At 48.2% G+C, this 11,382-nt stretch overlaps 1 protein-coding gene across 1 annotated transcript in view; it reads right to left on the reverse strand.

Moving 5' to 3' along the window:
• Positions 1 to 6,919, reverse strand: part of Vwc2 (von Willebrand factor C domain containing 2) — a 146,896-nt gene extending 139,977 nt beyond the window's left edge. The window contains exon 1 of the mRNA XM_059275031.1: positions 6,226 to 6,919. Coding sequence (XP_059131014.1) covers positions 6,226 to 6,918 — 693 coding nt within the window. The 5' untranslated portion in view covers position 6,919. The remainder of the gene's footprint in view (positions 1 to 6,225) is intronic.
• Positions 6,920 to 11,382: the final 4,463 nt, after the last annotated feature.

An 11,382-nucleotide genomic window follows, 5' to 3' on the forward strand; every position in this document is an offset into this window, starting at 1 on the left:
AGATCTATCCCAATATCTGACACACACATGGTAGTCACAATATTTTGAGGAAGTAAATGCAACAATGGTTTTGATACATTGTTGGAATGTATCAGACACGGAGATTTTATCTGAATAAAAATGCTTAAAGCACAGCTCCACAAATCAGCCCTGGATGATTAGGGTATGTTCAGGTGAAAGCCCAGGGAGATCTAAGCCACACCTTAGCATAGCCACAAACAAAAGGGCCAACTGAGCATCTTTCCAGGAGAACTCATCTGAGCATCCACACAGGAGTTAAGAACAGGATTTTCCTCATGTCTTTTCAGAGCTTTGAAAAATGCAAACTGTTCTCAGTTACCTCATTCCTTCTGATGGTAAGAGATGTTCAGGGTATTGCCTACTTAACCTGCCAGCAAACAAGACAGCCCTGAAAATGTCCCAGGATGCAGGATGTAGCAGACAGAGACTCACACAATCGTGTCCACTCTCTACGAACTCTGTGCCCACAAATGAAGAGAGTGCGACCTAATGGCCAGGGATCTGAGGACTCCAGAACTCCTTCAGAGGAAAATTGGCTGTAAGGCATTGAACAAGGCACCCTTTTCCTAAGGTGAAACTTTAGGACCAGAGTCTATAGAAACAACAGCTGCTAAGTGGAGAGGGGGCCATGTGAGGGAGCAAATGGCTTCCTAAGGCACAGTGGTGCGAAGTCTGTCCCTCCACAGCTGCCATCTAAGAAACATCCTATTTTCAGGAACTAAACATCTGCATGTTGACATGAACCTTTCACTTGTTCAATATTGGCACTAGATAAACAAATGCCATAGACTTGAGCTAACCATTGGGAAACCTCCAGCTGGATTTGATTGGGCCCCAGGTAGGTATGGTCTTCTCCAAGGTTCTGCCTACATCTTGAGACCTAATGTTCTGTGATTGAATCATTGAATCATTGCCCTTTGCTCTTGTGGAAAGCCTAGGACTAAATGTTTTTTTTTACATTACACTCAATAGTTCATCATTTTAAATATATAGATATGTTATCTTGAGTCTCAAATGTCATAAATTCACATAAACAAATGTTTAGGTAAATAGATCCAATTATTTATTAGGCATAAATGTCATTCAGGTGCCCAAGTTTGTGTAAATGTTCTTTTGTACAGGTAGGTGGATCTAAACGCCATTCTCACTGCCATACACAAAATGCTACTTGCTCAGTGACAGTAGATAGTAATAGCATTGTTTTTGGCTAAGCATTATCAGCCAAAAGAATATAAACACTATTAGACTGAAGATATGATTGATTTTGTTTTACTGGCACTTATCCAAAATTGCAACAGACATCTATTTAGACAGAAATTTTGGTTCCAATTTTCATGTAAAAATATTCTTCTCATTGATGAAATTCTAGAAATGAGAATTTTGTGATACAGTTAATAGCAAGCCAGACAATTATTCAGACAGAGAGAGAGAGAGAGAGAGAGAGAGAGAGAGAGAGAGAGAGAGAGCGAGCGAGCTTGCTTTAAGTCAGTAGTCCCCATCCAATTTGCCTGCAGAAACCCCACAGTTCTTTTCTTCTCCACAGTTCTTGAGCACTGACAGACAGTCCATCAAGCAATTTCTACTAATAATTCATATTTTCTTTTCCAAAGACATAGTGATTGCCAGTTGAGCTTCTGATTGCTGTGATAACAGTGCTGACACCTCGAACTGATACTATCCAACCAGAAGCAAAGAAACATGAAGTGTTAGCTATCCAATACAGTCTTACTTCAGAGAGCCCCATGAGTTCCACCAGCTTGAATAAAACACTGAATATGACTACAGATTCCCATTGAGACCTTTATGAGTCCCCTCGAACTAGAGTTCCCACAATGGGAACAATTTTGTATAGATCCAAATAAAATTATTTCTTGTTAATAGATTTCAAACTCAGTTGGGTTCTTCACTAAATACTGATCATTATGGGGAACAGGTTTAAAACTCAACAGAGCAGCAGAGTCACCTTCTAGCTATCTGTGACCTGAGAGTGCAGCCGCAGAAGCAACATAAAAACTCCAAAAGTGGCACTCACACAATGGAACTGACATAATTACATGGGTTAAGCTGATGTTACTGGGCCTGGAGTTATTATTATCTTTCCCTGTGTCATCTTTATGAACACTTTCTTCCTTTCTTTGTGTAAATATGTCCCTCTTTACTCCAGTTGTCCTGTTTGTCCCTTAGTCTCATTGCCACAAGGTCAACTCTGGTCATTGGCACTCTGTGCTCCAGACCAAACTGTATCCTGATTTTATGGTCAAGTCCCAAGCATTATACCTAATAATTTGACTGAATATGGAGATCTAGCCTTTCAGAGAGGAAACTGAGTTAAAATGAGGTCACTGGAATGACAATCGAACAGTACTGGTGTCCTGGCAAGAAATTTGGGGCTGGGGGTTTGGCTTAGGGTGTTTGTCTATCATGTGGAAAACCACTGATTCAACCCCCACAACAACAGGCATGGCCATTAAGAAAGAAGGAAAAAAAATTTGAACATCAATGTCCAGAAGAAAGAGCAATAAAGACACAGAGAGTACAGCCCCTTACAAGCTAAATGGAATCACTCCTGTGCACTCCCTGCTCTCGAACTTCTAGCCTTCAAGACCATGAGGTAATGCATTTCTATGTCTTAAGGCACCATGTTTTTTTCCTTTTCATTTTTTTGTTTTGTTTTTAATTTGGTACTTATTATGGCAACCCTAGCCAACTAATATTCCTAGGAAGCACAAAGCAGATGGAACTTGTTCTAATCTTGGATATCTGCTGCTGCCATAAAAGAATAAGACTCTTGATATATAATCAAGAGGCAGTGGAAAACATTCTACTACTAACTGCCCCCCCCCCACATTCAGGAAAACAAATGGGATTACAGACACCTGGAGGAGTGAGGCCACCATCCTTGTCACCACTATCACCTTTGTGGTATTTTGTTGACTAATAAAGTCTTCTACAGATATGTAGCCATAAATAGCAGGGGTTTTGATAAGGGTTAAAGTATCCAGAAAGAAGATAAAAGGCAGGGGTGAGATTCTGCAGCAGAAGGGGTGGGTAACATGTGCCCAAGAAAGGGAAGCATAGGAACCAAGGAGATGCTGATGGCTTGGGAACCAAATGCCCCACACATCACAGGCACCTGCTGGCAGCTGGCAGCCTAGGAATTTCATCTGCTGCTCACTTCAAATATTCACTAGGCAGGGCTAGCCATTTCCTCAGTCAGGAAGGAGAGACCAGCCTGTTGCAGGGCTCTGTATCTCTTCAGGAAAGGAAGTCTTTCTCTCCATAACTATCTCTAGCTCACAGTTCTGAATATTAGTCTACTATATCATAAAATAGACCGATGGACAGATAACATCTCTCTCTGAATACTCAGAGCAAGTATGTGAACATTTGCAAAGTAAATATCCATCACTGCCATCCACAAACTCCGTGGACCAGAAACTGACTGCACTCTTCCATACTGATCCTTTGCAGGATCCTCCACCCAAGTGGTAGGTCCTTGTGCTATGTTGAAAAACAACAGCCACAGGCACAAATGACTTCTCTTAGCCATACCAAATAAGATAAATGACTAGAAATTTACTTGATCCCAATAGTAAGGAACAAGCACGGCATCATAGAATAAAATGACATAAGAGAAATGTCGTAAGTTAAAACTATGACACAGCAATATCCCAACATGTGACACCCTAGCATGTGTAAAGACTGACTGAATGTTAAGAATGAAAAGTCAGCCTGGAGATGGCTCAGTCAGTTTGCTGTGCAAGTAAGAGGACCAGAGTTTGGATTCCCAGCACCCACATAAAAGCCTGGTGCTGTGGCATACCTTGGTAACCCTCATGCTTTGGGCAGAGGGGAAGGATAGAGTCAGAGGGTCTCTAGAGGTGGCCAACCCGTCTAACTAAATCAGTAAGCTTCAGAGTCAGTGAGAGATCCTTTCTCAATAGCAACCTGGAAACTGAGGAAGACACTACACATTGACCTCTGGGTCTATGCATGTATGTATACACACACACACACACACACACACACACACACACAGAGAGAGAGAGAGAGAGAGAGAGAGAGAGAGAGAGAGAGAGAGAGAGACAGAGACAGAGACACAGAGAGACACAGATAGAGACATAGAGTATGAAAAGTCATTTGAAGAAGGAAGATGTGAATACTCTAACAACTTCCTGTTTCTTCTGTCACTATTGCCCCTCCCCCAGAACTTGAAAACACATCCTCTCTTTCCAATACCAGTTTTTGCAGTCAGAAATCAAACAAGAGTTTGCCTTCCCCTAAAAGGAAAAGACAGCTCCCTTGTTTCTAGTACTTGGCAATGAATTATGAAAACAGAAGTTTGAGTTCTCCTGTATCTGTGATTTCAGGTGCAGGGATGGCTCCTCTGGGAAGTGTTTCAGCTCTCTATTTTATAGTAAAATAATTCCTCAGCTCACCTCACAAAGCTCTTCTAAAGTGCCTTGGAACTCTATAAACAGAACAAGCAACAAATGTTATTAATTTAGAAACAACTGTTTGTCTTCAATTTTATAAGACCCTGATTATCTTATGAACCCAAACCACTTAAGAGAATTGTGCTGGGAATCCAAAACGTCTGGAGAGCTGTCTGGCAGCATCCCCGGTGCACAGGAGGCATTGTTGAGGATAGTGTTCTTGACTCTAACATATCTCCTGAGTTTGGGTCCTATGGAATTTTCATCAAAGTTCTTTCTCCAAAGGGCCGAAGCCAAAGAATGTGGTACATCTGAAGCTATACCCTGGCTGTGAGCCTTGAGGATAGTAGATCCCTCATCTCACAGAGAACAAAAATAAAATCCAAATGGGGCACGTGCATGCCTTGTTTTAGTCATGCACTTGAGCAGCAGCCAAGTCCAAATGGAAACCCATGTTTCCTGACTAAATCACAAAGCTAGTTTCCACAGTTTACACACTATCTGTAGATCAGTTCTTCCTGGCTTTGAACTTCACTGTGCTCCCCATGTTGGAATCCACTCCACTCACTAAGGTACCTTTCACCCACGGAGTCTAGGAGTCCACAAATTTACAGGGTATTCCCAATTCCAAAAGGCTTCCTTTCTGTCTTCCAACCTCTGCTTTAGGATTTGCAGCTTCAGGATGCCCTCTGCTGGCAGGGGGGAAATACCTTTGGCATGTTATGTCAAGGGCCAGGGCCCCACAAACTGTAAGTGGAAGCCACATTGGGGTGTTTGCAGATGCAGACAGAAGTACATTCCAAAGGTTCCTAACCCAGAGGTAGACATTGCACCTTGCATCACACCCAGCACATGTAAGCATGGCATAATCTTAATGCAAACCTAAGTCCCAGGAGGCCCGGGCTGGAGTTCAAGTGGAGCCCACGGCTGGAAGTATACACTAGAGAGTAAATTGCTAATTTTGGTACAAGAATTTGCTCCTTGTGAACTTCCCTGCCACCAGCTTATGATTTAAATATTCTCTGTCTCAGTTTCTTCTTTTTCATGCAACAGAGATAAATAACCTATCCTCTAGCCGGATACATAGTCCCACTAAATCACGGCACGTGAGAACCTGAGCCTGGAACCCAATACAGAGGATCAAGAGAAATAGAATTCCTTGTATTCCTCTTAGATTAAAACTCTTTTAACCAGAAACTGGGCTTCTCGGTGTTGCTTCCCACCATGTTTTGTCAACTAGTAAGTTTTTTGTTTTTTGTTTTTTTGGTTTTTTTTGATATTTAGGACCACCAGATCTGGGGAATGGCTTATGTATGTAAGTGGTCTTTCTTAATTAGGCAATTACTAAAGACTATGTCCCAAGTGGCAGGGTAAATTACACTGTGTTTGAAAACAGGTTGAGCACTTCACTTCTAAATTAGAAGCAATGAATTCGTGTTGAAAGCACAGCCAATAGCCTGCAGCTGTTCCCTTGGTGCCAAGGCTTCTGTCTAATGAAACCCCTTTACAGCAAATACCAGATCAATCAATACGGACTGGCCACACTGGTCTTATAAGGACTACCCCAGCACTGAAAAGAGGGTATGTTAAAAAAGGGTGTCCAAACCACGCTCCCCACCTCAGAGAACCAGAGAGAGCCTTCCCTTCAAAGTGTGTGTGTGTGGGGGGGGGGGGGGTGTATGTTGGGGGAGGGGGAGTGTCACAGAACCAAAGCCATTCCACCCCTTCCTGGAAGGTGCCAAGTCGCCGGCAGGCGCTTGCCTCTTACCACGAACTCCTCCAAAGTCTGGTAGGTCTTGCCCCGGAACTCGCAGTAGTTCTTCCTCTCCTTGCACTGCGGACAGCACTGGCTAGTGTCGACGTGGATGCAGCGCGGGTGAAGCCGCGGGCACTCCGGCTGTGCGCACAGGGGCCCCTCCTCCGTACACAGACACGGGCAGGCTGAGGGACCTGGGGCGAACTTCTCCCCGATCGCATACACGAAGCCACTCTCATCCACGCAGCCCTTGCCGCGGTAGTCTGGGTAAGCGTATTCCTCAGGCAGCTCTGGTGTGGGCACGAGTTCTAGGCTGATCGCTTCCTGGGCGGCGGCCGGGGACTCTTCCTGAGGGGTGTCCCCCCGAGGTCGGACCTGCCAGTCCGCGGCCTTGACACTCCCGCCCTGGGCAGTCCAGGCCTGCTTCTGCTTGCTCCACGCCTCCCGGCTCGCGAGCGCGCGGCTGCCCTTACTCTTCCAGTCCCGGGCACTGCTGCCCTCGTCCCTCGCGGCGCGCCCGAGCTCGCTCACCCGCCCGGGGCTGTCCCGAGACGCGTGCTCGCGTTTCTCCTGGCCGGGTTGCTCAGGAGCTTGGGCCAGCTTCTCCAGCGGGATGCTCGGACTGCACAGAGCCACCATCAGGCAGCAGGTGACCAAGAGGGAACTGGAGAGCGCGCCAACTGCCATCGCAGAGGAGCTAGGCATCCCCTACCACGTCCCGGCGGGCGGGCGGGCGGGGAGCGCGGACGATGAGCGAGTCGCATTCACAGCCCGGGGGCGCGCCGCTGCCAGCCGGGAGTCGCCGTCCCTGTGGAGAGAACAGCAGCACAACTGAGCTCCGTGGCCCGCGCGCACCACCTCGGCCCCGCCGTGGCCCCCACCCGGCCCGGCGCCGCCCGGGCTCCCGCATCGCTCTAGATTAACGAGCTGGACGCCGGGGGCGGGGGCAGCTTGCCCAGTGTCTGTACACAACGGGCTTCTCAGACATCACACACGTGCAGGAATATGTAGCAAGCAGAGTCCAAGAAAAACACCGGCCGCGGAGTCTCCTGCAGTGGAGATTAGTGCTGGAGATGGTCACCGGCAGGTTGCGGAGCCCAGAAAATGCAGCAAGTCGGGCGGGTGCCGGCTGCAAGGCTTGCACCCAAAGCTCAAATTCCGGCACCTGGGCTGGCCCTCACTAAGTCTTGGCCGCATTTCCCGCAGGTTACTAAAAGGAGAATTCCGCAGTGGAGTTGGAGACCGACAAATGGGCGCACAGATTAAAGAGAAACCCTTCCTCTCTCGCCCAAGGGGTTTGTGCATGGAAAGGGAGCTGGGGAAGAACTGGGGAAAACAAACAAACAAACAAACAAAAAACCCACTGCTACTCCGAAGACCCCACGAGGCATTTGTAACTTCCTAGATACCTCCTATCTAGGGAACACATGTCCCCTCCGTTCTCTAACCTGGGCACTACCTGGCCTCTGCCTGGTCGACCAGGTCCGGGTTTCCCGAGGCTTTGCTCCTTTGCTGTTACCCCCCCCCCCCCCCTTTCTGTACCCGGCTCTTCACTAGGCGGTTTGGAGGGTGACGGCTCTTCACTAGGCGGTTTGGAGGGTGACGTGAGCCGCTGTCACCGGCAACAGCGCTGTCTTGGAATAGCTTTTAACCCGGAGGGGTCTGATGCCTGTCCAGGGAGGACCGAGAGGGAAGGTGGGAGGTGCAGGGGTATAGGACTATCTCGTTGAAGGGTGTCTTCCAGCCTTTGTGGATCTCAAAGTTTCTGTTGCCCAAAGGAGCCTAGAGCCCCAGACACCGCTGGGCACAGACATGCCAGTCTCTATTTGCCTCGTCCAAGCACCCCCCCTGCCTCTTGGTGCACACCAGTGCGTCTGCCCTCTGCCTCAGCCTTCTCTATTAGGACTCTAATCATGCTGGCCCCTGGCTCACCGCCAACCCCAGTGGACCTCAGCCCAGGGTTAATCGCCCATATTTAAAACTTGGGAGGCAGGCAGGGGTCCTCCTTAGCGGCTGGGCCATTGAATAGTTTCCGGAGGTGTCCCGCTGCCCGCGGCGTGGACCTCTAACATGCACCCTCACCCCGGCGGACTGGCACCTACATACATGAGCTCAGGACGTGGAAGGGACGCCGGGCTCTAGCGGGCGCGGTCCCGGGGGCTCCAGTGCCCATCCTGGGACTGGCCAGGCACCAACGCAGGGCGGACCGCCGAGAGCACAGTCCGACCTGCGCGCTCCGCCCGGCGCGTGCACCCGGCTAAGGCATCTGACCCAGCCTGCTCATCCCCAGCCGGTGGCGGGTAGCCTTGGCCGGGAGTCCTGTCAGTGCCGGCGCCGCCTTCCGCCGCTCATCCCCGGGTCTCGTCCCCGAGTCTCCAGCAAGAAGAGCGCCCTAGAGGGCCGCCGAAGCCCAGCCTAGCTCTCCCAGCTGGGTAGGCAAGGAATTTCTCGAAACTGACTAGCGGGAACCGGTGGACAGCCGCTGCGTCCAGGAAGAGAAGAACAGCTCCGAGCGCTTCCCGGGGGCCAATGGGAAGCAGGCTGGCTGGGAGCCCGCGCGCCCGCCGCCTGCCTCCTGTCGCAGCTGCCTGGCGCGGGGCTCGCACCCCGCTCCCTCCTCCGCTGCCCACGCTTGCGAGGCGTCGCCGCCGAGGCCTGCGCTGCCCTTGGTGGGTGGGAGGCCCCCCGCTGCCGCACGCGCGGCCGTCACTACCACCGCTCAGCCCACCTGTCAGCCGCTCTCAAGCTTCCTTTCTTGTCACTCACTCTCCTCTGGACCTTTCATCTGGGCTTTTCTTCCTTCTGTTTATTCTTTTCTTCAAAACCCTTTCCCCTAATTGGCCCCCTCTGGCTTTGCTCTCTGTGGACAGATTGCTTTTGCTGCTGTTGGAAACGTAAACCGAACTGTTGAGTTTGGGATCCCGAGGATGTGTTAACATAGACTGTTGGGAGATTTGTTCCACCTTTACAAATTCGGAAACCCAGAGGTAGAGATGAGGTAGAGTAGGAAACTGGCAAAACCTGCTGCTGTTGCTGCTGTTGACCTGTTCGAATGCTGGAGTGGGAAGCAAGTCTGTTAGCTCCACTCTGGTCTTGAACACAGAATTTGCTGCTTTTCTTGGATAAAGGAATAAGAGCCAGTGGTGTCTGCTCAAATTTCTCTCTGAAGTCGAGTGTTTAAAGAAATATCCATTTCCTGGACAGTGGTTACTCGCCATGCCCAGGTTGCTCAGATAGCGACACCCAACTTCACAAGGTCAAGCCCTTTGCTGGGAGTGAGGACTGCCATAGGACCAATTTTTCCCCTTAACTCTATGTAGATGATCAACCAAGGTTTAAAAGGGGGACCGGAAAGAACAGGGCCTGGAAATTCCCAGGGAGACCCTCCACAAGAGAACAAACCATGCACACTGACAAAAATTTAGGGAGTCTCCAGGCTCAGGATGATCCCATGCTTTCTACTTCTGCTGCAGCCAACGCCCTTGTCACCTTCAGGGAAAAGAATAGCTATCTTTGCCTGCGGGCTGCTGCCTTACCTACAGTGATTCCCTGCTCCATCTCTGGTACTCATAAATCATAACTTCTGGGGCTGTATGATGCCCCTAATACAAACACCAGCAAAGTCTACCATGAGAATGGGCTGGAGATGTGACCACTTCTAAAGAGGGAAGTCCTCTATGGAGTACCCAGAGACAGCATCAAGTGCTTGCTAGAATCAAGGCTGTTATTTCTAACTGCTCTACTCATGAAATAGCCCAAGTGCTCTGTTTTACCAAGAGTTCCCCTCTCACCCCCCCCCCAATTTGGTTACAGGTGGGAACTCCACATGCATACACTTTCTAGGACTATGTAATAATATGAGTGAAGAGGCACAATGGAAAAACCAGGGGTTCAACTGAAGGAATGAAGATGTTTTATTTGCCTCACCTTGATCCCAATGAGGAAATTTTGTTTGTCTTGCATTGGTCTGAAGTCCCTTTGACTCTGGAGGGACTTGTGACTTGTCCCAACTTCCTGATCATAATGTAGAGATATTAATATGAATATTTAAGCTTTTAAGAAGAGGCTTGACAAGCAAAGACTGGTTATTCTACTATGTGTCCAAACTGGGCTTTTCCATCAGATATTCTGAAATAGTGCAATAGGGCAGATAAGATGAAGGGAGAATGCAATTCCAGAGGAACCCCCTTCCTTGGTGAATAAGAACACTATCCAGACAGCTTGATTAGTCCAATGTCTTAGTTAGGGTGTCTATTGCTGTGATGAAACACTGTGACCAAAAGCAGCTTGGGGAGGAAAGGGTTTGCTTCACTCACATCTCCAGATAGCAATTCATCATTGAAAGCAGTTAGGGAAGGAACTCAAACAAGGCAGGCACCTGGAGGCAGGAGTGCTGCTGGATAGCTTGCTCTTCATGGCTTGCTTAGTCTTCTCTCTTATCGCACCCAAGACCAATAGCCCAGGGTGGCACCATCCACAATGGGCTGATCCCCTACAGTAGTCACCAATTATAAAAATGGCATTCAGGCTTGCTTACAAGCTGATCTTTAGTCAGAAGATTGCCTGTGTCCCGGCCTGCCTGCAATTGGGACAAATGTCTTCCACTCATGTCCCCCAAGTAAACACAAAGAGGCTTATATTAATTATAACTGCATGGCCATGGCTCAAGCTTTTTGCTAGCCACCTCTTATATCTTAAATTAGCCCATAACTATTAATCTATGTATAACCACATGTTCCATGGCTTTACCTGTGTCCCATTACATGTTGCTCCTTGGGCAGCTTGCTGGCATCTCCTTCCGCCTTCTTTCTGTCTCTCTCTTTGAATTTCCCGCCTGCCTCTAAGCTGCCTTGCCATAGGCCAAACAACTTTATTTATCAACCAATCAGAGCAACATATATTCGTGGCAGTGTAGAGAAAGACTCCCCCACCACTGATCTTATGGAGGCATTTTCTCAATTGAATTTCCCTCCACTGGGATGACTCAAGCTTATGTCAATTTGAAATAAAAACCAACCAGGATAATTAATCACTTGTCAAGTTGACATACAAGCACATCACTTTTTGTATGTAACCTTTCTTTTGTCCTTTGTCCCCAAGATGGGATGTTAATATTAACATTTCAATATAAAACATAAATAACTGAAAATTATGTAGTCTTCACAAATT

Source organism: Peromyscus eremicus, chromosome 10, assembly GCF_949786415.1.
Source record: "Peromyscus eremicus chromosome 10, PerEre_H2_v1, whole genome shotgun sequence".
In the NCBI taxonomy this organism is placed as follows: domain Eukaryota; kingdom Metazoa; phylum Chordata; class Mammalia; order Rodentia; family Cricetidae; genus Peromyscus; species Peromyscus eremicus.